The 27,949-nt window shown below is 34.6% G+C and overlaps 1 protein-coding gene across 13 annotated transcripts in view; it reads right to left on the reverse strand.

The window, feature by feature from the left end:
- NF1 (neurofibromin 1) overlaps positions 1-27,949 on the reverse strand; it is a 282,946-nt gene that overhangs the window by 141,418 nt on the left and 113,579 nt on the right. For 6 of the 13 annotated variants that reach the window (XM_063718574.1, XM_054536619.2, XM_054536615.2 and 3 more), the window contains 15 exons: positions 25,961-26,092; positions 25,137-25,181; positions 17,729-17,863; positions 13,206-13,319; positions 10,419-10,498; positions 8,785-8,908; positions 7,100-7,255; positions 5,687-5,936; positions 5,080-5,153; positions 4,763-4,846; positions 2,904-3,344; positions 2,395-2,534; positions 1,983-2,105; positions 1,455-1,538; positions 195-311 (listed from right to left, as the gene is read on the reverse strand). In XM_063718574.1, the coding sequence (XP_063574644.1) occupies positions 195-311; positions 1,455-1,538; positions 1,983-2,105; positions 2,395-2,534; positions 2,904-3,344; positions 4,763-4,846; positions 5,080-5,153; positions 5,687-5,936; positions 7,100-7,255; positions 8,785-8,908; positions 10,419-10,498; positions 13,206-13,319; positions 17,729-17,863; positions 25,137-25,181; positions 25,961-26,092 (2,099 nt within the window). The remainder of the gene's footprint in view (positions 1-194; positions 312-1,454; positions 1,539-1,982; positions 2,106-2,394; positions 2,535-2,903; positions 3,345-4,762; positions 4,847-5,079; positions 5,154-5,686; positions 5,937-7,099; positions 7,256-8,784; positions 8,909-10,418; positions 10,499-13,205; positions 13,320-17,728; positions 17,864-25,136; positions 25,182-25,960; positions 26,093-27,949) is intronic. The other 7 variants (XM_024235642.3, XM_024235644.3, XM_054536620.2 and 4 more) reach the window with 3 other exon arrangements.

Raw genomic sequence — 27,949 nt, forward strand, 5'->3', positions numbered from 1 at the left:
ATGACTTAATGAAGCAATCTGGGTTTTATTATAAGCAAAATTTCACTGATCATATTATTTTCTTTAAAAAAAATCACAAAACACAGTTATTTTCCTATCCTAGTCCTGTCATGGGGATTATTTCTTTGCTTTTTTTGTGTGGTAGGGGGCTTTATTTGCTTTTTGCTTTATATTTTTTGGTGACTGAAATTTACTTAAGAAATAACTGCGATTTGGCTTCCATCAATTCCACACCATCTCCTTCTTCAGGCTGCAGAGGGAGACCAGCTAGAAGTGAAACTACTGCTTCCATGCTTGCCTGGTCCAAATCTCTGCGAAAAAAAAAAATTTAGAGACCATGAATCTTTCAGGTTCTTTCACTTCCCCTCAAATAAACCTCTTACTAACAGATATAAACCTTAGGAACTTCCTATTTCATTAAACAAATTATTAGCACAACCCAAATAATTTGAGTTAATACGCAGATCCCAGAATACAAAATCATCTCAAATGGGGAGAAGGTAATACTTACTTTCTACAAAGTAATCTTGGCAAAATGGCTACCTTAAATCAGAAGCATGTACAATGGGCCCTCTGTATCAGTGAGTTCTATATCCATGGATTCAACCACCCATGGATTGAAAATATTTGGGGGGAAAAAAAGTAGGGTTTCATCTGTACTCAATATGTACAGATTTTTTTTTTTGTTATTCCCTAAACAATATGGTATAACAACTATTTATATAACATTTATATTGTATTAGATATTATAAGTAATCTAAATATAATTAAAAATATATGAGAGGATGTGTATAGTTTATATGCAAATACCATGACATCTTATGTCAGGGACTTGAGCATCTGTGGATTTTAGTGTTCATGGGAGTAAGATGTGGGCAGGGGTTTGGGGAGCGGTTCCTGGAACCAATCCCTGACAGATACTGAGAGAAGACTGTATTATAAAGCTAGGCTTGGTCAAAGAAACGTATGTGAATGCTTATTATACAGTCCATAGTGTTTAATCACTTTCTGATATGTGTCAATAAGTATCATTAAAGCAGACTTGATTACTTCCTTTTTTTTCTGTCTCTGGTGCTTGAATCAGGAAATCAATTATTTCTTACAAAGATTCAACACAATGAGTTCCTCAAATAATACCTTTATCTATCTAATCATAACACAAATGCAATCTGAGGCTTTATGTATCTTATTTCCCAATAACTGTAGACTATTCTTCATAAACTGACAACACTAACTTCCCAAACATATCGCTCTTTCATATTTAATTTTACTGAAAGTCTATCAGTCAAAAAAAAGCAGTAATAAAGATTAGTCTTTACGTATTTCAAACACAAAAGTTTGACATCTAAAAAGTTTAAATACACATAAAATACAAGTATAAAGCTGTAATTAAGTAGTTATAATTCTCACAGTAAAACCCACTAATACTTGAAGGTCATTCTTTTTTTTTTTACCTTGTAAGACATTTTACATCATCATCTGCTGCTTGGTTTGATGTCCCCATAACCCAGTCTGTCAAGTATTCTACCATCTTATTCCTATAGAATGGTGGAGAAAAGAGAAACAGCAAACAATTTTTCTGAAGCCACACACACACCTTTAGTCAGGTAAGATTTCTTATAGTGCAAATAATTTGCCAGATAACCTAAGTGACATGACGACTTTATAAAAGAGATACTGCTATCACAGACATAAAAGCAACATGGATATTTATCCTCCATCATGGCCCTTAGTTATGGTATCAGATTGAAAACAGAATCAAATTCTTAGCTCAAGTATAGCACAGTTTTAGAAAAAGGGAGCATTGTCACAGGCACAAAGCTTAGGGAAATTTGAGAAGAGATGTAGAGAAAAACAAACATGCAAATTGCTCTCTTTTCATGTCCTCCTTTCTACCAATAACCACATATCTACTCTTTTTCTGTACTTCATTGAACATATTAAGATTTACAAGACCCTACGTTGCTCTTTTGAGAACTCACCTAAATTTCATCTCTTGGCAAAATGAGAGGTCATCTCTCCTTGCCATCATTACTTCAACTAATTGACACAGTTTCGTTTTTATTTGAATTGCATGGACCATATTCCCAAGCACACGAACATACCTATATAGACATAGACACAATAAAAAAATTATGAGATATAGACAAAAGAGAAGGCATTCAAAATACTTTAGTCATCAAGTAAAACGAATTAAATGTAAGTTTGAAAACAATAAGATATTTATTTAGAAAAGAACGTACACAATTTCTGGTTACCTTACTGTCACACCCTAGTTTGTGTGCAGTAAAGAATGGCAAATTATTTTATCAATTACTACCAATATCAATCAGTGTGTAAGAGGTTTTTCTTATCTCTTAAAATGTTTCTGCTACATTTCAGTAGAATGCTTACCTGACCAGATTTAACATCATTGTTTCAATGCTAGCTTGCCCTAGATGTTCAGAGCTGCCTTCAGTATGATTATCTAGCAAGTTCTTCATTATAGCTATGGTTTGTTCTACAAATTGAGTATTGGTATCAGTCAATAAAACCTAAAGAAAGAACAAATACATTAATGATTTGTCATCAATGCCCAGAAGACAGACCCCCTAGAGAGATGAAACTGACTGATCTAAACACACAGAGTAAGTGCACCCACAGGCACAGAGCCAAATAAGCATACAGATATACGCAGACACTCGTACCCATACACAGGGCATGTATACCCTTAGGCACGCATACACACCAGAGTTCCTAAGAGGCAAGCTGACCCCTACATTGAGATGACTCTTCTTTCTGCAATTTTTTGGAAATTTTTAAAAACTGTGAGTACCTAATTTAAATAATCTGAAAGAAAAAGGCTTATTTCAAACAAGTCACTCTATTCATAGGGAAAGGTGAAAAATAAGAGAACACTTTACCTGTCCTTGGGAGTCAAAAAACTTGCTGATGGTATTCTTCAATTTGTTAAATAGCATTGGATACAGAGCAGGACTCAATTCTAGACCCACCAGATCCTTAACATTGGTCCGTATTTGAAGTCCCACTTTCTCATGGTTACACACCATTAAGGACAACAGCCGATCCATAAATTTGCTGACAGGTGTATCTGCGTTTCCCTCTGAGGACATCACTGAAATCATAGAACCCTTACGTTCACTGACTGGACCCATGGGTGGGCTATAGGTTGCCAGGCCAGAATTGCTTCTCTGCTGGAGGCACACTCCCCCAAGGGCACAAAGGAAGCCAGTCATGTTGATCCATTCCTGTAGGGAGTCTGTGTCAGACAAATCTATGGATCCTCCTCCACTCACATGGGACATTCGCCTCTTAACAATGGTCTTGTGAAGGCTTTCAGCAGCCTAAACACAAAATTTTTGTGCAAAGCATGAATTAAACCTTAATTGGTTGAGACTTGACAAATTATGCTTTATCCAACATTTCTTCCATGACAAAAGTACAAAAAATGTAAAAAATACATTAAAATCAACCCCTAAAATTACCATATACATTTTTAAAGAGCCACTGATCTATTTTTATCATACACTAATATAATCACCGGAGTATCAAATTTCTTTTAAAAAGTTTTGATTTCACATGGATGAACCCTGGAAACATCATGCTAAGTGAAAGAAGCTAATCACAAAAGCCTGCATATTCTATAATTCCATTTACAGAAAATATCCAGAATAGGCAAATCTACAGAGACAGAAAGTAGATTCGTGTTTGCCCAGGGCTAGAGAAGTTGGGGGAAGAGAGGCAAGAAAGTGGGTGGGGGTTGGTTAGAGACAGAGATAGCTAAAGGGTACAGGGTTTTTTCCTCAATTGATGAAATTGTTCTAAAACTTGATTGTGGTGATGGTTGCACAACTCTGTGAATATATTAAAAACAGTCACTGAACTGGACACTTTAAATGGGTGAATTGTATGGTATGTAATTATATAAAACAGTTATCCCCCCAAAAGCTTTCATTCTAAAGCTACATGTCCCCTCCAAATAAAGGTATTAGGTACACACATTTGCTTTGTAAAAATATAACTTTTTTCTATTGTAATTAAGCATGACAAAAAAACCATGGAGGAATAACCAGTTTTTATAAATCACCTAATAATGAGAGCAATATGAACATTACAAATCAAATACACACAAACACTAACTGATCATTAATTTCCAAAGTAACAGATAATATAGTCAATAGTAATAGTTGAATGAACTGTCCACATTTTAAAATTTCATTTACTCTATGGGTTCAATCTACTGCCTAAGACATTCCTTAATTAGAATACCTAACAAAATAGCAAAATGAATTGTTTCCATGTTAATTTTTCTCTACCTCTGTTGCTCCTTTTCTGAAAATTCTGTGAAACACCCTGATGAAGGGAGAAAGAGCAAGAAAAGATAAAGAAATGGTCTCTGCAACAAACAGTCTCTAGCAGTGCTGCCCAGTATTTCTGTGATGACAGGAACATTTTCTCTCTCTGCTGTCCAATAGAGTAAGTAATTGTCATATGTGGCTACTGGTACTTGCAATGTGGCTACTATATGATTGAGGAACTAAATTTTATTTAATTTTAATTATGTTAAAATTTAAGTTAAATAGTCACACATAGCTAGTGGCTACCATATTACGAAGTACAGTTCTAGATAAACCACAACTAAATATCAGTCTTCAGACAACTATATGTTTACTTTACTGAGCAACTCATGAAAGATTATCAAAGTGAAGTATAAATATTTAGCAGATCAGTTAATAGACAAAAGTCAACTTTACAAACTTACCTGGCCATCTTCCATTTTGGCTTTTGGATAGTTAAGGATTAGTTTTGTTGCTTGTTCCCATTTTGCATGTGTATCTTCCCAAGCCTAAAATGAAGGCAATTATCACTTGAAAGCAACTTTAAGTCTAGAGCTAAACATCAATCAGCTACAGCCAAGTTTCAAACTTGATGTATATTAAATACTCAGATATTATACTTGTAATATGCACATATCTTGGATTTACTTCAAAAGCTATTCCTGATCACACACATGTAACAAGAGGCTTCCAAATTGAGGGTGGGCGCTTGGGAGGGATGTTTCTGTTGCTAAGGGCATACCTCAGTGTTTCCTGCAGTGGGATGCTCAATGCGCCTCAGCAGTGCCATTACTCTTTTCTGAAGTGCTGCTCTTCCTAAGCAAATACAACAACAAATCAAGTTACTGCACTTAGAGCCCTGCCTGCCGATGGAGAACCTGATAAGCCCCACCCAAAAGGAGTAGGAAGAGCAGAGCAAATGCTTCAAATGATAAAGCCAAAAACTTCCTTTCACTAACCTCACAGGAAAGGTACTTATCTTGGACTCTACAATGTCCACAGAATAAAACAGCTATTCCCACCTATAATTTACTCAAAACATATGCCAATGTTTGTAAAACTTCACTATCTACAACTTAGGCAGAGTAAATTACATAATCATAACTGATAGTAACATATACTGCCAGTTATTTTTAAAATGTATAGCATATCAACAACTCAGTGGAAGACTAACAATTTATTTCAAATGCTTTTTATTTTCATCTTACTTTGTTCAGAAAAGGATTTCAAGTAAGCTACTTGAATTTCCTCTGTAAACTTACAAAGTAGTGACCTTAAATACATTCTCAAAATCAGATGCCATGTGCTTTGGGGTAGTCTGAGTTAAAAAAACCACTATTCACATTTACCTGTTGACATCATATTGCTGACAGAGGCAAACTCCATGAATGTGTTATAGTTGGGCAAGAGGTTATGCACTGACACTTCATCCACCCCACACCGGATATCTGCTTCCTCACAGAGGTGGCGGAAACAGGACATGGCAACCAGAACAGCTTCAGTGTCAGGGTTCCACAGAAACATGTACAGGGCCACTTCTAGTTTGGTCTGGGCTTGTCGGCAAATCGGGGGGGTTCCACTGCATCCTGCTGCACTATCCTGAGAGTCAAGGGTGGAAGACATATATTTGCAGCTTGGGTAATTTTATGTATAAAATCTAACAATGCAATAAACTGTGCATGTGTGTGTGTGTGTCTCAGCATACAATAACTCACAAGAGCTTTTTCTTTAATCATTATAGGAATTTTTCAAACCCCAAAATATCTTGTCCAAATGAGAAATGAGATTATCTGGACCAACATAATACTACTATCTGTTCAAGTTCAAATCAAATAGATATTATCCTATTCCAGATACCAGAAATGTAAACTGATTCTAACATGGACAGGTAAACACCATAACGTAAATCTACTGCAGTAACAATATAATGTACCTCCCAGTCAATTAGAAATGACAAAAAAAGAGGAAGTAACAGGAAATTCTATCTACTTGCTATAGGGAAGTAATAAAATAAGTACACTGCAGCACTCATTGAAACAAGGGCATAAACAAGAACTAAATATTGCTGTAGAAGATATATTTGATTCTGAATTACTTATTCTCCAAACATGAAATGGAGAAAATAATTGACAAAATAAATGCAAATTCTACAAGTAAAACAGACATTAGTAAACACCATACTGCTTAGGTGTTTTTTCCTTAACAAGGTTGTATTAAAAATTAGGAATGAAAAAAGTTTTGGTTTGGAAAATAAACTCTTCTATAATGATGTGATATTTTCACTTGAAATATGATTTATATTTAAAAGAAATTATACACACAAACACAAATCACAGAAACACTTATCTTTAACATGAAGCAAAATACTTTGTTTTTATCCCTATAAATCTGTACCTTTGTTAGCTGGTACAAACTCTATACTTCTGTGGTATGAATGGGTTTTTTATGGAGTGGAGGTTTATAATAATTATAATTATCAGATATAGCTTGTAAGTGTGAAGTGCTATTTACACATCCTTTTATTTAACCCTCTTTAACAACTCTGGGGCAGGAACTATTACTGTCCCCATTTTAAAGTTGAGGAACTGAGGAACAAGGATGTTAAGAACTTGCCCAAAGTTCCACAAAGAGCAGTAATAGAACTAGATTCTAAGCAGTTTTTCACTATTACACTATATTACCTAGATGAAATTTACCAAAGTTCATTCAGAAAACAAACAGAGCACATAAAATGATACAGGAAAAGTACAGAAGAAGCTGACCATAGAGGAGTTCCCTTTTCCCTTCCGGAGAGAGGCTCCAGGAGTACGTAGTAATTCTTCATGATCCATGGACATTTGACTGGTATTCCCACTAGAAGGAATATCACATCCTACCCCGTAAAAAAGGAGAAAGTGACAGGAACTTCTATCTGCCTGCTAGAAAAAATAAATAAATAAGCTTTACTGAAGCACTGACAACCAAGAGGAATAAACACTTATTTGAGTTGTCTTCCCGTTTGAGACTCTCCTAAAAAACCTCTCCTCTCAATCTCTATGCCCCAACTTAAAGGAGATTCACTAGAAACCCATTAGAACAAATAAGATTTACTTAATTCTTTAAAATTTCTTTCAGTTTCCCATTCTCTGAATCATCAGAAACAGTAGATTCTACAAATATAAATTAAGTCTAACATAAACATGAGTAAAACATCAACAATGTAAATCTACTGTATGAAAACTATAATTTGATCTCAATGACAAAGATTTTTTTCCCATAAGATTTTATACTGTGCCATGTTGGGATAACCAGAAATTGGCTCTTGAGATTAAGTTCTTCTGGACCAGTAATTAACCCTGGTATGTACATACACCAAGTATGTCATAAGAGTGACTATGCCTACCAGGGCACTATGAATTCATTACTGGATTCCTCATACTTGCATTCTGGAGATTATACCATAGGCAAGGCCATGAAAGTCTGAAGTCTAATCTCTTTCTGTATCTTTGGAATAATGCCAAATTCCACTACATTAACACATCAAATAAGCCACATGTGAATAAACCCACTTCACCATTAGTCTGTTTCTAAACAGAGACAATTTATTAATAACAAGCTGTAAAATACGGAAAAGGATATGAGTTTCATACATTTAAGGTTTTTCACAGCTATGCTTCTAGTACCAGATAAAAACTCATTAAATCAAGTACTCCGAAAACTAGGCCATAACAGAATTCCTAAATTGATTAATTATAGAAACCATATGTTAAAAGAAATTTAAGGCTCTTCTCTATCTTCCACAACCTCACCATGTTTCAATAGTTCAGAATCAAAACATTTCACTCCACCCCAACAAAGAAGTCTCCTGATATTTTCAAGAGGTGAAACCCTTATTGGAGGAATAGAAATAAATCTAGATTGAGGACCCTTAACTGTTTCCCTTTTGCTTCTTGATAGATAATTCTCTGGACTAGTCTAGCCATGAGATCTAGGTCTTTACGATTTCTCAGAGCTATGATTCTAGAACTGGACAAAAACTCATTAAATCAAGTACTCCCAAATCTATGCCATAATAGAATTCTTAAATTATAGAAGCTATATGTTAAAATAAATTTAATGTATGAATTATGTCTTATGTATGAACTTGAGAGTAAAGATAGAATATGCTCCTCAAGCTACTTTGGTTATAGCAGCCCCCACTTTTCCTAGGCCTGCTCCATAGAGACCTATTTAACTCAACTAGAACTAGAATTCATCAACAGTGTGGTTCTAAGGCCAAAGCCTCAGAATAATTTTTAAAATGCTGATTTGCCAGCCATTGTCCTCTGCACACATATTTCCTTTTGAGAACACTGGGAGGAAGGAGAAGCTGAAATAGAACCTAATTTGGCTATAAAACACTTTCGTAATCTCTCACCATTACCATTCCAAATATTCTTCCATTTTTTAAATATGTCATTTTGCTTACCTTATTTTTAAGAAGAAATTTATTCCTGCAGATCAATATTTCCCGCAACCACTTGAGAATTTCTGTGCTACTAAGCATTTGATGACTAGTTAATTTCTTGCAGATGTAAAAAAGCATTTGTGAGCTGCAGTAACATAAAGTTCATTGTTACTAGCATCATCAATAACCTAATGCAGATATAACCAGACATAAGAATGGCATTCTCCCATAATGAATACAAGTTTAGAGAAGCTTAGTTTTTCTTATAAGGTTTTAGAGAAACAGTTATCAAAGTGTCAACAGCATTATAATCAAAGGAAATAGGTCTACAAGTTATACGAAAAAAGCAAGTATTTATTTATAAGCCCCCTATGTTTCATTAAACTCCCAGTGTTTCTATCCATGTATCTCATCCTTGTAGTAGACATAAGAAGAAACAATAAACCACATGCACAGCAGAGACTGCCTATAAACCCAGTGCTCCACAGTGGGGGTCTGCAAGCTACCATCCACAGGCCAAACCTAGCCTATCACTTGCTATTGTAAATATAAAGTTTTAGTTAAACACAGCCATGCCCGTTCATTCACATGTCTGTGGCCACCTTCATGCTCCAAAGGCAGAACTGAATGGTTATGACAGAAACTGTATGACCCACAAACCCTAAAATATTTACTATCTGGCCTTTTAGAGAAAAGTTTCCTGATCCCGACTCCAGAGCTGCACTGTCTAACATGGTAGCCACTAGCCAGCCACACATGGCCATTGAGCACTTTAAGTGTGGCTTGTTCAAATTGAGATGTGCTGTAAGTATAAAAGACACACCAAAGTTTGAAGACTTTATTAAAAAAAAGAGAATGAAATGTCATTAATAACTTTTATATTGATTACATGTTGAAATTATAGATAATATACACCGGGTTAAACAAAACAATATTACAATTAATTTTACCTGCTTCTTTTTACTCTTTAATGTAGTAAGTAAAAAACTTTAACATATGGGGTTCTCATTATATTACTAGTGGACAGCACTACTCTAGAGTAAGGTTTAATTCAGCTGCCAAGTAACTTAGCACACCCATTCTTATAAGATAATGGCAAACTTGAGGTTTACACATTTACATTTTCCTCAGTGTGGTGACTTCATGCTCATTAAAATGTAATGATTTATATAATCTAGAAAGCAGACCACAAAATTCTGTATATATTTTTTTCTTCTAAGCAGGTGTCCATTATTAATTCATTCATCGAAAGCATTGGTATTACAGAAAGTTTATGAAAGATCATAGTTCAAAAAACTGAAAAAACAGTATTGTTACAAAATTTTATCATTCTAGGCTTATAACTATGAAAATCTATTAAAAATACAGTAGTAACCACATTGAAATCTGAAAAAAGTAATATACCAAACAACAGTACTTATGTTAGGGTGACAAAATTTAGCACTATTCTTAAAATTTATTTTCTAAATTGCTGTGATACTTTTCTTACAGTTAAAACAAGAAATTCTAATAATTTGAAGTCAAATAAAATACAAAACCATAAAACCTTTGGAAGTATGTTTTACAATGTACTAAGTACTACAGAGTTAATATTTCAAGACAAAAATACAAAATAAAATTTAAAAGTTGAATTTAAAAAATAAAAGTACATATACCTAATCTCCCAAAATGTTTCTACAGGAGCATCAGGATTCCACAAATCAATGCTATCTAACTGATGAAGAACCAGCAGAGCCTGAATTTTTTAAAAAAGAGAAAGACAAAGAGAAGACTCACTCAAACATTTTTGGTAAACATAACACTGGAGTACTTATTTTATAAACGCTAAGAAATTGAGCTCTTTCATTTGTAGTTTCAATATATAGTAAAAGGTAAAAAGAGAGAAACTCTGGTGAACACAAACCTCTAGGGAATAATACAGACAGAATGAAATCATCTTATTCCCATCATTCTGACTCTAATTGGCATGTACATATAAAGCTAAATGATGAATTTGGAACAATATATAACTGTAAAAATTGCTTTAAGAAACAAACAAAATAATTTCAATAGATATTAAAGAACTCTATGAAACAAAAAGTTAATCCCCAAGTAAGAAGGCTTGCCAAAATTAATACACACAGTGAAAGATAAGTAAAAACTGTCTCACTTGCCACAAAGTCTCTTGTAACAGAAAAGAGCAATTATTTTTCAAAATCAAGAGAGAGGAAGCAAAATGGATTCTGTATTTCATAGCAGATTATCCATTCTAAAGTATTTCAATTGACCACAGAACTGAAATTGGAATCTGGCTCAGAGAACACTAACAGGAATTAAATAATTCATTTACAATATATAACATATAAATAGATTATTACATAAATTAAAACCATCAAAGATGTAAAAAAAACGCAAACTCTTCCTTCGAACTGATCCTATCTTAACTCCAATTCTACAATCCCAATTCACATTCCTCCCACCACCCCTCCACCCCCAACCCAGCAGACACTGTGAAGCTCTGGACATTTCTTTCAGTCCTTGGTCAACATATCAACATTTAAAGGCCAGACCCATATTATCTTATTTCAAACATTTTTATTTTAATTACTTTGAGATATTTAATGAAAATTGCAATTAATTGTGAGAATCTTAAAAAGCTATATAATTTATAGCTCTCATATCAAGGAAAAACAACACAAATTAAAATTCAATTTTGCTACTATTGTACAAAAACTTGGTACAATTCACTGGCACTAGTTTTTTTAAGTGACAAATTCTCTATATTTTTGTTTGATAAAACTTTAAAAATATATATTGAAAGAAAATGTGTTAGCCTTTTCCAGGCTTTAATTTTCTTTTCATATTGCCTTTTTTTGTATTTTCCACGTTTTAACAAAGCCATAAATGCAGTATACTCACTTGACATTTCATATTTTTCCATATTGTTGTGTGATCTATATAAGTTTTAATAAATGTTTAACAGCTCACCAAGTTAAAATACCATTCTCATTATTGAATATTAACCCATTCTCCTCCCAGTAAATAAAGCTCTCTTAATATTCTCCTATTATAATTAAGAGCAATAAGTACCTATGTGTGCAGCTTTTTCCTTTTGAGTTATATTCATAAGATTTTTAAAGTGATAGAAATTGAATTATTTGTATAAAAAAATGAAATGTTTGTATAGCTCCTGCCAAATAGCCTTCCAAAAAGACTACAAGAAATGTATCAATTTACGGGACCAATAGCAATGTACACAAATGGAAGCAATGATTACGTAGTAAGTGCTAAAACATTTTTATAAACATTTTTACTGGGTATGTATAAACATTTTTACAGTATGTACATTAGGATGGCTACAATCAAAAAGACACATTATAACAAGTGTTAGCAAGGATGCAGAACTATTAAAACCTTCATATGTTGTTACTGGGAACATAAAATGATACAGCTGCTTCAGAAAAAGAGTTTGATAGTTCCTCAAAAGTTCAACAGAGTTACCACACAACTTAGCAGTTCCACTCCTATATACTTAAGAGATATGTCCACATATAGACTTTTACACAAATGTTCATAGCAGCATTATTTCTAATAGCTAAAAAGTAGAAACAACACCAAACGTCCACCAACTGATAACTAGATGAACAAAACAGATCCATACAATGAAATATTTGGCAATAAAAAGGAAGAAAACAGTGATTCATACCACAACATAAATGAACCTTGAAAGCATTAAGTCAAGGTAGCCAGACATAAAAGGCCACATATTCTATGATTCTATTTATATGAAATATCTAAAACAAGCAAATCCATAGAGACAGAAAATAGATTAGTAGTTGGTAGGGATGAGGGAATGGGGAGTCAAGTTTCTTTCTGGGGCGATAAAAATGTTATGGATTAGAGAGTAGTGATAGTTGCATAACTGTGTGAATAAGAACTACTTAGGGGGGAGGGGGGAGGGATAGCATTAGGAGATATACCTAATGCTAAATGACAAGTTAATGGGTGCAGCACACCAACATGGCACATGTATACATATGTAACAAACCTGCACATTGTGCACATGTACTCTAAAACTTAAAGTATAATAATAATAAAATTTAAAAAAAAACTACTTAAAATGGCCAAATTGAGGGTATGTGAATTATGTCTCAATTTAAAAATTAGTATTTTTAATATTTAATAAAAATATTTTTAAAAATTTTAAAGTCAACTGCAATTAGAAAATCTCAAACTATTTTATTAAGCATCAGAATTTGTACAATGTTATTGCTATGTGATATAAAGCAAGTAAACCCCTTCTTTCTCCATGGAGTTTTATAAAACAATGTATAGACATAAACATACCATTTCCAGAAATGACATCTACCTGTTACTCACAGAAACCACACACCAAAGGAATATCATGAATGTACATAGTTACAAACTTTCCTTCAAGAACCTGGAATTCATTTTCCCCTTACCTCCATTGCTTCCTGAGCAATCTCTGGCATGTGTGACTGAGGGACCAGTTGGACGAGCCCTGTAATTAATTCTGCTGTACTGCCTTGGGTTTCGGGCCCCTGTTTTCTTGGATTCTGCAGGAAAAAAAGGAAACTTCAATTAAAAAAAAAAATAAATCGAGAGAGATTAGAAGGAGGAAGAAATAGACAGTGACTGCTAAAGGGTACCAAGTTTCTTTTAGGGGTGATAACAATGTTCTAGAACTAGGCCGGACGCGGTGGTTCACGCCTGTAAGCCCAAGACTTTGGGAGGTAGTGGTGGGTGGATCACCTGAAGTCAGGAGTTTGAGACCAGCCTGACCAATATGGTGAAATCCTATCTCTACTAAAAATATAAAAATTAGCCAGGCGTGGTGGCATGCGCCTGTGGTCCCAGCCACTTGGGAGGCTGAGGCAGGAGAATCGCTTGAAGCTGGGAGGCGGTGGTTGCAGTGAGCCGAGATTGCACCACTGCACTCCAGCCCGGGTGGCAGAGCGAGACTCCATCTGGAAAAAAGAAAAAAAAAGAAAAAAAAAGTTCTAGAATTACATAGTGGTAATGGTTGCAGAACCTTGTAAATATACTGAAAACAACTGAATTGTAAACTTTAAGATGGTGAATTTTATGGTATGTGGGTATGGTATTTTTATCTCAATAAAATAAAAATTTTATTAAATCAAAACTTCTTTTGTTAGGGATTCTTTTAATCCACATCTATACTTGTTCATTAATGTGAATAATGTCCAGGGAAAATCCTAATGAAAACAAAAACCACTAATTCCCATTAAAAATTACATCAACAATATGAGGAATAATTTTTTTTACAACAATAGTAAACTGGCTAAAGAACGTATCTCTGGTTTGGAACTTACTGGTTTTGAGCTTATACATGATTGTGATCAAAGATAAAGGACATACATGTTGGATAAGGATTGCATGATTATCCTGTATGGCCCTCTTGACCCATACAAAGGTCCTGACCAAATCCACACAGCTGGTAACAAAGCAAAGGCTAGAATTTGCATTGGCAGATACCCATACTTCGGTCCTTTTCATCGTGGAAAAATATAGTGTACTAAGCAAAGAAAATTAACGTTATGTAAAAATGTGAATGCCTACCCTTTTTTTTTTTTTTTTTTTTTTTGAAACAGAGTGCAATGGCGTGACCTCGGCTCACTGCAACCTCTGCCTCCCGGGTTCAACCAATTCTCCTGCCTCAGCCTCCCGAGTAGCTGGGATTACAGGCATGCGCCACCACGTCTAGCTAATTTTTGCATTATTATTAGAGATGGGGTTTCACCATGTTGGCCAGGCTGGTCTCGAACTCCTGATCTCAGGTGATCCACCTGCCTCGGCCTCCCAACATGCTGGGATTACAGATGTGAGCGACCACGCCCTGCCAAATGCCTACCTATTTAGAGACTAAAATGTTTCTCTTAACTTGGAAGCATATATTTACACTTCAAGAATATATGGTTTGGCCAGGCATGGTGGCTCATGCCTGTAATCCCAGCAGTTTGGGAGGCCAAGGCGGGCAGATTGCTTGAAGTCAGGAGTTCGAGACTAGCCTGGCCAACATGGAGAAACCCCATCTCTCCTAAAAGTACAAAAATTAGCCGGCATGGTGGCGGGTGCTTGTAATCTCAGCTACCTGGGAGGCTGAGGCAGGAGAATCACTTGAACCCAGGAGGCGGAGGTTGCAGTGAGCTGAGATCACACCACTGCACTCCAGCCTGGGCAATATAGTGAGACTCTTGTCTCAAAAAAAAAAAAAAAAAGAATATATGAAGCCAATGCAACTTGTGTCCCATATTTTATTTTGCTAACTATAGATTTTTCCCCATTATAATGACTAAGGTAAGCCCTCACTGCAATGTATCTGTAATTCAAAACTGTTAGCTTATTTTCTGACATTCATATAAATTCATCCAAAACCAAATCATTTTTATTGAATGCCAAAGACACAACAATGAAAACGAGAAGATGTGTTTCCCATCCTCCATGAGCATGTAGTCTCATGGGGGAAGATATCATCAATAAATTAATCATATCAACAAGTATAAAAATGCAAATCACATAAGAGCTATTAAGGTACATGCTGCTATGACAGCCTATAACATGGAAAAGTGTCCTAGTCAGGGAGGCTTCCTCAGTGCAGTGACAATAGCTTAGAATGAGTAGGAATTACTATGTGAAAAGTAAGCAGATTCTAGGCAGAGGGAAAAGCAACTGCAAGGGAGGTATGAAGGCATGTGGTTAGAAAGACTGAAAGGAAGACCATCATGAATAGAGTAAAGGAAGACAAAAAATGTAATGCTACATGTGGAAGAAATGGTAGATGGGAGAAAGATTTCGCACGACCCTGTAGATCTATTTGGAGTTTGGTCTTCATAAGCAAGAGCAATTTCAACTAAAAGGTTTCAAGCTGAGAGGGGGCATAATAAGATTTGCTTTTTAAAGAGACTGCCATAACTTCAGTGTGGAGAAATGATCAGGGGGATCTAAGAAACGATGCAAGCTGAGTAATTAGGAGGCTTGAGAAATTGAGAGTACTAAAATGGAAGACAAAACCATATTACTTTAAAAATACCATGATTGAGACCATTTAATAATTATTCCTACATTCCTTACATTACTAAGACTCAGAATTTTTATGTAAAAGACAAGATGGTCAAATATTTACAACGAATCTTCTATTTTAATGTACTTATGGTTACTTTAAAAAAATTTATTAACCACTAGATGGCAGCAAAGCAAATAATTTCCATTTTAAATGATCCTTGGAAAATGGCAAGTTTTGCTTCACTTCTTCTTGAAGCAACATTTAGTAGAAAAGGCATTGGTGAGTTTGGTGCCTGCTTTGAATGTGAATTATCGCCATGTAAACAGAGTACTGCTAGTATTATGTGACCTTCATGACGAAATAATGCCACAAATAGCTTGTAACACATAACAAAGGAATGAAGAGAAAGGGAACTTCATTTTTTTTATAGAGTTTCACTGACAGGTTTTATGGAATTTTTTCATGCCAAAGATCTGTTTATTCTAATTAGACTTTCAAACTTGAATGGGGTTTTCAGGGTTAAAGTATCACAGGCCTTCTTTTGGGGTCACTGATCCTTTAGGAATGTTACTTCTCTCCTCTCCACTCCCCAAGAAAAATGACTCATAAATACACATTTTTAAAAAATTCATGAAGTTTCATAGAACTCTTGGAATCATAGGCATGTAGTTACAAACTCCCTGTATTACAGTAATTTTAAAAATATGCCACCAAAATCGAAAGCACCTTAACACTTTTTAAAAAGCCAGTTACTGAGCAAAGCGGTAAGAAACCTTGCTTGATGCTGCTCTCCGGGACTGAAGAAGCTCAACAAAGGTTAAACATGTCATCCTATGAAAGACACAATATAGAACTATTACATTTGGTGCATTAATAATACTAGTGTTAAATTGTATCTTATTAATAGCAATAATAGCTAACATTTATTTAGTGCTTATTATGCACCAGGCATTGTTCCTAAAGCATTGTATGTACTATTTCAATTTTCCTAACAGTATCTCTGAGATAGGAACTATTATGATCCCAATATATCAGATGAGAAAACTAAGGCATAGAAAGATTAAATAGTCATCCAAATCACATAGCTAGTAAGTAGTCTCCAGCGTCCATGCTGTTAATCACTTCACTATGACTCATTTTTATTATTTGCGTTGTTCCTAATTACTCTGTGTACCAGAGTGATGTTCTCAGAAATTTAATATCATCTGAGGCAATAAGAGTAGTTATGACAATAACTGACTACTAGCCAGGCACGGTGGCTCATGCCTGTAATCACAGCACTTGGGGAGGCCGAGGCTGGAGGATGGCTTGAGGCCAGGAGTTCAAAGGCAGTGAGCCATCACTGCTCCACTGCTCTCTAGCTTGGGAAGCAGAGCGAGACCCTGTCTCAAAATAATAATAATAATGATAATCACAATAATTCAAGTACTAACCACACCCATTTTCACCTCATTCTTTTTCCAATACAGTATTTGTAGGCAGAGCCAATGATAACAAAAAGCTGATAACACGAAGAAAGGGGGATAGAAAAGCTAAATTGGCAAAAGCAACTGGAGATTTTTTAAACCAATAGTGTAGATGCAGACAGCACTGTGATCAATGGTCACTTCTATCCCCCATACCAGGATTATACCTGAATAATATATAACCTAGTAATAGGATGAGAACAGAGATCTCATCAAAGTATGTTAGTTTAATGATAGGGAAATTAAGAAGAAAGAGAAATGTTAAGAAATGATAAGGGCAATTAAGAATCTGATCTAATTATATTAGTATTCATTATACATTAGCTTTCTTAGAGACGTCTTAGTTTTCAGGTATGATCAGTAAGGATCAGTAAGTGCTCTTGAGCTAAAAATTATCCTCAAGGTCTTGGCATTTCAGCTAAACCAAATTAACTTAGTGTGATAATTTTGAGACATTTCATAAAAAAATACTTACACAAAGCAAGAGCTTTGGATCTGCATGAATTAGTTTCACCATGGACAAGAGAAGATACTTATAGCTTCTTGTCTCCAGGTCTGTAGGTTTTTCTTTAAATTTAAGGCTTGTTACTTTTTCTTTAAATGTAAGACTCTAAAAACAAAACAAAAACATGGTATCAGACATAAGACTCAGGATAATAGCTATCCAACCTTTTAAAAGAAATTTATTATTAAAAAACTTCAAAAAAAGCTATTTTTTATACTACCAAATGTGTGGTATAAGTAGAAACACTCAATAGTAAGCATAAGGTCAGTATTATTAAGCTTAACAAAACAATGAAAATCATTTTTGCACCATCTATATTATTTTTTAATGAATCTAATAAAACAATGAAAATTTATTACAATACTAAAAGCTTAGTATCAGGTTGTAAAACATCTATGTAAAAAACTATTTTCTAAAATGTAAAAACATAAGGGAAAAAATATTTGGTCTATAGTTCTCACAAATATACACACTGGGTAATTTATTTAACAAACATTCCCCAGACATACATACAAGTATTTCATAGACTCTACAACATTATCAATTGTAAGATGCATCATTATTTGATGTCCCAAAAGGAATGAAAAACTGCTGTCAATTTTAAGACACCATTTAAAATAAGATACATTCCCAATTTTAGAGAAGAGTAAAAATAAGTGCTTCTTAGAATTAATGAAACATGTTATGTAGGCAATCTTTGTATTTACTAGTTTAATTGTAAAATTTGTTTTTTCCTTCGACGGCACTCCACCTCTTTTAAGTTACAGAATGCATGCATTTTGCCTGAAGAACATTTGTAAAACAGAAAGAACTCAGGTAAACTTACAGAAAATATGTTTCAATTATAGAGACATATGATGAACTAAAATAATTATAGATGTTTTTCAACCAAAAATCCAACAATTATATTCTAGAGCTAATATCACCTATTATTATAAAACATTTCCTTCTTTTTTTCCTTGAAAAGAACACAGTCTGATTCTGAATGAATGCCTTTATGTAAACATATCTATAATATAGAAATAATAGACTGTGTACCAACTATGGACCCATAATACAAATGTCCAAGTAAACAGGCTGTCTTTCAAAGTTAAGAAGCAGACATGCATATCTACAACACAAATGAACTATCCTCAATGTTTAAGTGAAATATGCATTTGTTATTATACCCAAGAACACTGAAGGGTTTTAGTCCTCAGGGGGGAAGAACAGCTATTTAATGCACACATTTATACTCAAGAATGTCACTACAGAAGAGAAATAGCAAAACTTCCAAATAGTTTGCTTTTATAACTGCCCCCCAATCCCAAAGCAAATGTTTTACTAAATGATTTAATAAATTCTGGTTTTAATGTTTGCTCTCTTTCAACTGTATTTTTTTCTCACTCTAAGTTGAGGTGTTTCACCTCAGATCAAGCTGAAACTTTGATTAAACAAATTTATTTATTTTGATGTAACTAAGTGTAACTATCAAATGGCTCTTCCCTGATGCAGCCATTGCACAGGAACACAGGATCAGAGAACAATTAGCAGGTATCAGAATTTTTCCTTAAGAATCATTTCCAAAAAAAGTAAATAGAGTCATATGCCACATAACAACATTTCAGTCAAAGATAGACAATATGTAACATAGCTGAAAAATTCCTATCACTTAGTAACATAGCCATCATGATTTCCAAGCACAATGCGTTATTGTCTGTAGTGATGCTGGTGTAAACAAACCTTCACTTCTAGTCACATAAAAAAAAAAGTATAGCACATACAATTATGTATAGTATACAATACTTGATGAGAATAAATAACTGTTACTGGTTTATGTATTTATTATTAATATACTTTTTTGAGACCAAGTCTCACTTTGTTGCCCAGGCTGGAGTGCAGTGGTGCGATCTCGGCTCACTGCAACCTCTGCCTCCCGGGTTCAGGCAATTCTCCTGCCTCAGCCTCCCGAGTAGCTGGGACTATAGGCATGCACCACCACGCCCAACTAATTTTTTTGTATTTTTAGTAGAGAAGGGGTTTTGCCATGTTGGCCAGGCTGGTCTTGACTCCTGACCTCAGGTGATCCACTTGCCTTGGCCTCCCAAAGTGCTGGGACTACAGGCATGAGCCACTAGGCCCAGCCTACTATAGTATACTTTGTATTGTGATACTCCTACTTAAAGATACTCCTACTTAAAGATAAAAAGTTAACTATGAAACACAGCCTCAGAAGGTCCTTCAGGAGGTATTCCAGAAGAAGGCATTGTTACCACAAGAGATGACAGCTCCACACGTTATTTCCCCTAAAAACCTTCCAATGGGAGCAGATGTGGAGGTGGAAGACAGTAACACTGATTGATGATCTTGACCCCATGTAGGCCTAGGCTAATGTGTATGTTTGTGTCCCAGATCTTAAAACAGTTTTCAAAATAAAAATTAAAATAGAACATTTTCAAATAGAAAAAACTTACAGGATATAAAGAAAAATATTTTATGCAGCTAGCTATACAATGTGTTTTAAGCTAAGTGTTATTACAAGAGTCAAAAAATTAAAAAATTTAAAAGTTTATATTTTAAAAGCTACCATAAAGTTAATTATCATATAAAAATATTTTTTATAAATTTGATACAGCTTAAGTGTAGTGTTTATAAAGTCTACAGTATAGATCCTGAGTATGAGAAAAATGCAAAAGTATTAAAAGTAAAATAAATTTAAAAAAATTTTAAGTCTACAGTAGTGTAATGTCCTAGGCTTCACATTCACTCAACACTCACTCAATGACTCACCCACAGCAACTTCCAGTCCTGCAAACTCCATTTGTGTTAAGTGTCCTATACATTTTTTTCTTTTATACTGTATTGTTACTGCACCTTTTCTGTTTGAATAAACAAATACTTACCATTGTGCTACAACTGCCTACGGTATTCAGTACAGTAACATGCTGTTTAGCCTAGGTTTGCAGCCTAGGAGCAGTAGGCTAGACCATATATCCTAGGTATGTAGCAGGCTATATAACCGTCTAGGTTCATGTAAGTAGACTCTATGATGTTTGCACAATGACTGAATCACTAAGGATGCACTCATTTCTCAAGACATGTCCCTGTCATTATGTGATGTATGACTATATTAGTTTAATTATGTCACCTCTTAATCCCAAGCATCAACATGTAAATTCTGTTCCAACATGCCTGTCTAATATGAAAAGTATGACTTCAGAAATTCCAATAAATTTAATTCATCTCAAATACCTTTTAATTTTAGTGGGTTACAGAAAGTGAGGAACAACATGCTAAAGGAGCAATTTGTTTCTTAATTAGAAATGTAAGAAAAAAATTCATTCATTCATTAGTTGACCTTCTATATTGCAGGTATTAGCAGGAATACAAGCTGGTACATGTGATCTGGCCAAAGATGAGAGGTAATCATGTCTGGGAAGAAATTCATGAACCACAGTCTTCAGACATTTACTAAAGGCCCAAACCACTTGTTAATTTAGACTATGTGACTGAATAACAGGCATGTAAGAAAGATCTGGTGAGCCAGCATGCCATTTAAGATAAAAAATGTTGAGAAATAACAAATATTTGTGAAAATTCATACATCTGTTATTGGCAGTTTTGAATTTTATGAAAGCAGGAGATGTTAGTTTGCAAATAGTAAAATTAGTGCTAAGACAAACATTTCAAATATTAAAAAAATACTATAAAAGTACAAAGGAGAAGTTATGGCTCAACATTCATATAAAAATGGCCAAAGAGTTTAAATAACTAAAAAGTCAATATAAAATAATACTATCTTAGATTGTATTAATAGAAACAGGGTATACAAACACAACAGTTTAATAGCTTTTATCAATTATCACATCATAGTATTACATCTGTATCACTAACATCAGATCTTAATATGGCATTTTGATTTTAAAAATTTTTGTCAGGTTGGTCTTTCCAGAAGAGAAGCAAATCAGAAACAGGAGGGTTTTTTGTTTTTTGTTTTTGTTTCTTTGAGACAGAGTCCCGCTCTGTTGCCCAGGCTGGAGTGCAGTGACACAATCTTGGCTCACTGCAACCTCCGCCTCCCGGGTTCAAGCAATTCTCCTGTCTCAGCCTCCTGAGTAGCTATAACTACAGGTGCCTGCCACCACACCTGGCTAATTTTTTTGCATTTATAGTAGAGACAAGGTTTCACTATGTTGGCCCAGTTGGTCTCAAACTCCTGGTCTCAAGTGACCTGCCCGCCCCGGCCTCCCTAAGTGCTGGTATTATAGGCGTGAGCCACTGCGCCCGGCCTGGACGAGGATTTTGAAACCACATCAAGTAATAAATTCATTCCTTCATTCATTCTGCAAACATGTACTAAATGCCCAATATGTATCAGATGTTGTTCAAAAGTTAGGGATTCGGTGTTGAATAAGCCAGACAAAGCTACTGCTTTCATCAAGCTAACTTGCTAGTGAAGAAGGACAACTAAAGAACCTGATAAAGACACTGAACTGAATGTCAAGAAACCTCAGAACTAACTCTGGTTAGTTGACTGTTCATTAACCATGCATTTGTTATTAATATAACTTTATTTAAGCTTCAGTTTCTTTAGCTATAAAAACAGACCCAACAAACACACATACACTTTTAAAGAGAGCTAAAAGAGGCCAGGCGCAGTGGCTCATGCCTATAATCCCTGCATTTTGGGAGACTGAGGCAGGTGGATCACTTGAGGTCACAGTTCAAGAGTAGCCTGCCCAAAATGGTGCTAAATGGTCTACTAAAAATACAAAATTAGCTGGCATGATGGTGGGCGCCTGTAACCCCAGCTAGTCGGGAGGCTAAAGCAGGAGATCACTTGAACCTAGGAGGCAGAGGTTGGAGTGAGCCAAGATTGCATCACTGCACTGCACTCACTCCAGCCTGGGTGACAGAGTGGGACTCGGAGTGAGACTCTGTCTCAAGAAGAAAGAAAAAAGAGAGCTAAAAGAATAAAATCCCTTCCAACGCCAAAATGATATAAAAATAAAACGAATTCTAGGAGTACAGAATAACCTTATTCAAATATCTGCAGGGCCACCTTGTGGAAGAATCAGAAGTATTCTATAGAGCTCCAAAAGAAAGAGGATCAATGATGGCTGTAAGTGACAGAGACATGATTCTGTCTTGGTCGAAGAGAAAATTTTCAAATACGTAGCTCCTTCCAACAAGTAACTTGTCTCTCCAAAATACAAAGTGTTAGTAAAGCCTTGAAGCAGATATTATTTTACTTTTACTGTTTTGCAACAGAACTCCTTGATTGCTACTTCCGAAGCAAGCTAATGGCTCAGGTTTATCAGTCCCGAATCTTTTGAGGCAATACAAATGAGGGACAACCCACTGAACATACTCTGTAATACAGTGGTTCTCAAGTGGGGGTGATTTTGTCCCCCAGGGGGCATCTGGAAATGTTTGGAGACATGTGTGGTTTTCATGACTGGGAGGGCTGGAGGGTAAAGGAAATATTGGCATCTAGTGGGTAGAGGCCAGAGATGCTGCTGAATATCCCACAATGCACAGTACAGCCCCCTATACCAGAGTTATCCAGTCCAAAATGTTAATAGTGCCAACAGTAGGAAACTCTGATGTTAGGTATTATCTGTAAACCATTTATTATATATATTTGCCTGTGTTGCCGGACTCCATGCCACCTGTAGTGAGTTTTTTTGTTTTTTTTTTGAGACAGATTCTCGCTCTTGTTGCCCACGCTGGGGTGCAATGGCGCCATCTCAGTTCACTGCAACCTCCGCCTCCCAGGTTCAAGCGATTCTTCTGCCTCAGCCTCCTGAGTAGCTGGAATTACAGGCATGCACCACCACGCCTGGCTAATTTTTGTATTTTTAGTAGATATAGGGTATCACCATGTTGGCCAGGCTGGTCTCGACCTCCTGACCTCAGGTGATCCACCCAACTTGGCCTCCCAAAGTGCTGGGATTACAGACGTTAGCCATCGTGCCCAGTGTTGAGTTCTTCATTAGGCATTTTCAAGCAAAAGCTATAAACCTTTTGCTTGGAATCTCTGTGAGGGGAAGTGCTGTGTATGTTTAGTTCACCATGCTTCCCTGGCATTAGCACCTTTGCCTGGCAAAGAGTAGAAGGTCAATACTTCCATACTGGTTATCTGACTGTTAACTCACCAAGTTTATGAGGGGTGAGATTTTACCCTAACAGCCATTCAAAACCTGAAATTTTCTTATTCTAAAAATTGTTTCATATTAAATTTGCTATTTATTTTCTCTCCTGGTAATATCAGCCCAAAAGCTGTCCTTTAGTCATTATGTACAAATATACATACATATAACATTTCAAAAACATAAACAGCTTAGGAATGATTTTGAAAATTAAATGTATACTGATATTTTCGGAAAATAATTAGAAATAAAAACTAAATTCTTATTACAGGTGTCCTTGGGCCAAAAGAGGAAATCTTCTCTAGTTATGGCTTTTCAGTAAAATAATATGTAGCTCTCAGAATCAGCTTATAACTAGGGCTAAGAAGTAAAATAACTTCTAAGTATAGAGAACATATTCAGACTACCAATCAAATTTTACCTCTGTTCAAAACAATCATTTAGTTTCATTTTTAGTCCTTATTCACAGAAAATTATGGGCAGCTGGTAAAGTGGATATTGAAGTTAAACAGGAAGTGAATATTAACCTCTCACCAAGTCCTATTATTGGAGGCCATTAATTTTCTACCAGAAAAGGTAGTAAACTTAAAACAAAAAAGTCAAATAAACTTCTAATTTCCCAGAAGATCTCTGGAATAAACAGGTCAATAAATAACTTTTAAACAACTTATTTCAAGTAGTTTTAAAAGATTTTTTAAAAATATCTTGTTAAATAACATTTAAACAGCTATTATTTATGCTTATCTCCAATTAACTTATACCTGTATTGAAAATTTTTTCAACTTAAAAAAAAATGAAGTACTTGGCATTACAAAAAGTCAACTAAAAGGTAACCTTGCATTTTAAAGTTTACTTAAGGAAACATCATTGCCATGATCTTTTGGCTATATTTTTTAGGCTCAATAATCCCAAAATATATGACACAAAAAACTTCTCTATTTGAACATCTAAGATAAACAATCCTCAGAAATAATTACTGACAACTGGATAAGAGTGAACCACAACTGTATAAAACCAAAATATTTCACTGACTAAGGGGACTTGGAAAAAGAGAAGCATGCCAGCGAGGAAGCTGTTTAAATTATCTCCTAACTGTGAAATGACTAACTTACTAGATAAAACCAACAGGTGAAGACATGCTATATTTTCAGTTGAAATGACAAGATGTGACTATAATGGTAACTATACACAGAAAAGTCAAAGAAACCAAGGACTTTTCTGATGTAGTTACAATGGGTCATACTTACAGCCACAGAAGCCCACTGCCATGCAAAACAGTGACTGGTTGGCATCTGATCATGTGAGCGACAGCAGCCAATAATAGAAAATAAGAAGCAGAAGACAAAGCACCACCAATCAATGTCAAAAGTTGCTCTTGTATAATACTCTTGCTATACATAAACACCAAAAAATGACTTCCACAATCTTATAATTATCTTTTTAAATTGATCCCATAGGAGTTTTCAAATTCCATATTAAGAGTAATAATCTGTGAGAATACCCAATTTTAAGTCTGCTTTTTATTAAGTTTAGAGTCAAATGTCAGTATCAAAGTTCCTATCATTTGTAAAACCTCAAGGCATATTTGTTGAAATACAAAATATTTTTATTTTAAATACAAAAACTCTAAATTTTATTCATTTCCTATGTGTAATAGTCACCATTCAATGAGCTAAAATGTGCATTAGCAGCAACATTCACTCTAACCCAGGAGTCAGCTTCCCTTACTCATCCCCAAAACGTGAGAGGCTAATCAAAATATTTTTGTTCAAAAGTTTTAAAGAGAAAAAAAACTTTAAAAACAGAAAAAAAAGGTGACATTCATTAAGACTTTCAGTGTTTTGTGAGAAAATTTATCTAAGAAAAGTTAAGTTCAACTCATGGAAACAGTGGAAAAAAACATTATAATCTAGTATTCAACAATATTCTATATACAACATACCACAACATTTAGAGGAAATGAAGGACCCATTCAATTCTCTAAAATAACCAAAGCAGCAGGAATGGGATAAAGACACTAAAAAAATGCAATAGAAAGGAGGTGAGATTCAAAATTCGTGATTTATCTTACCGGTGCCATTCGTATTGCTGGGTGTGCTCCACAACCTTGCACTGCTTTATGAAGTGTTTCACCAAACATATTTCGAAGTTCAACCGAGTGACAATACACAGCATCAATCTTAGGCCACCAATCCAATGCAGACTAGAGAAAAACAAAGACCATAAGGAAGAAAAAGTACAAAATTACATGAGTTGTATGCTCTGTTTATCACTGTAGTTTTAAGTTTTATCCTTTTGTCGGGAACTTTCTAAGACCATGCAAACACACACCATGATTTCCAAAGTCTTCAAACAACGTCTTTAATTCAAACACTAACTCATACATATTATATTATAAAACATAATAGTTAGCATGAGACAAATTGCCCACTTCATGAGCATGTGCATGTGAGACAATCTTTTCTCAATGATTAGCCAGTGAATTTGAAAAATAAAGTCTTCAGAGAGCTAATCTGTAGCCAATCTTCTTTTTTTTTTTTTTAAATTTAATGTTTTACAATTTCTGGAACACGTGCATACATGGCATATATTTTCCCAGGTAAGAATGCTATTATCAAAGCTTTAAAAGTGATTAGTGGTTCAACACAGTATTAAAAGTGTATGTGGAAAACCATTACTTATATGTTTACAGACAACAATGATAATTACAACATGAAATTAGTAAATGAAATAAAACTATTAAGTAAACCTATAATCTTAAATTGATATGCAATGATGACATGATACATGGGAGACTAACAATTACCATAAACAAAGACAAACTGATCCTAGTGAAATATTTTTTAAACAATTATTTTATGTATTTTCTTTTTCAATTTAACCTGTTTAGCTCTGATGTCTAGTTTTTAGTGCCTATTTTATTTGGAAGTGTATCTTTAACTTTAAAATGAATGACTTGATATATTATTAAAAAATGACAATTGTGAAAATCACTATATCTTTAAAGTCTATCATTTAATACAAAACTGACTGGATGAACTTTCACTACATATGTAGACTATGCATTAAATGACCTAAAATGTAGGCTTCTAATTTATAATACTCCAGATGTTTATAAAAAATATCTGGAAGAATAATACATTCAAATTGTAGATAGGAGAGATTGAATAGCCTCACATCTCTCACATTTCAGTCCCAGATTTTTTCTTATTCAAAACTAAGCTAATTGAAGTCTCGACATTTTAATTTCTTCACTTGGAATTCTCAGAATATTTTGAATAGCATCAAGTTATATTACCTTAACCCAAACTGTGGATTACAAATCCTGTTAGCCAGATAGTAAAATATAAAACCAACTTATGATACACATTTTGAATACTGAACTCCATTCAGGGAGGAATCCCAAAACTGGGAGGAAAGAAATGCTTTTTTGGGACAGTATGGTTGTTTACATTTTTCCTTCAACTCCTACTTTATTTAATCTAGTTCCTACAAATGATCAATTTTTAGTCTGATAGTATAATGGATTCCTCCAACTCACAGGAACTTTGACTTGCCCAAAGCAACCAATGCAATTTGATTTCCTTATACTTACTAAATTATACAGCTTGTGTTAATCAGCCTAAAGTAACAAAAAGCTGAATAATAACAAAGTACATTGAGTGAAGGGTCTTCCTTACCCAACACATCTCATAAGATCTTGTCAGAAACTGATAAACTAAGAAAGGCATCCCATATAACAGCCTATTCAAATTACTGTGTCTTTTTTTAATAGCTTTTGAAACTGTATTGTGGTACCAGGTGCACCATATAAAATAACTTTAGGCTTAAGATTTAGTAATTTTCATAGTTTTCATTTTTCATAATATATTCATTTTAAAGTAAAATATACATTTGCAAATAAAATAAGCATGAAAAACTAGACATCATGTGGTTGGCAAAAAAGTTTAGTATTTTGAGCAGTTACTAAATGTGTCCTTCCTGAACACCAGTCAATTAAAGTAGACTTACTCTTTTTTTCCTTGAAAATACCATGTTTATAGCCAAATGGCAACACTTA

Source organism: Pongo abelii, chromosome 19 (assembly GCF_028885655.2).
Source record: "Pongo abelii isolate AG06213 chromosome 19, NHGRI_mPonAbe1-v2.0_pri, whole genome shotgun sequence".
In the NCBI taxonomy this organism is placed as follows: Eukaryota; Metazoa; Chordata; class Mammalia; order Primates; family Hominidae; genus Pongo; species Pongo abelii.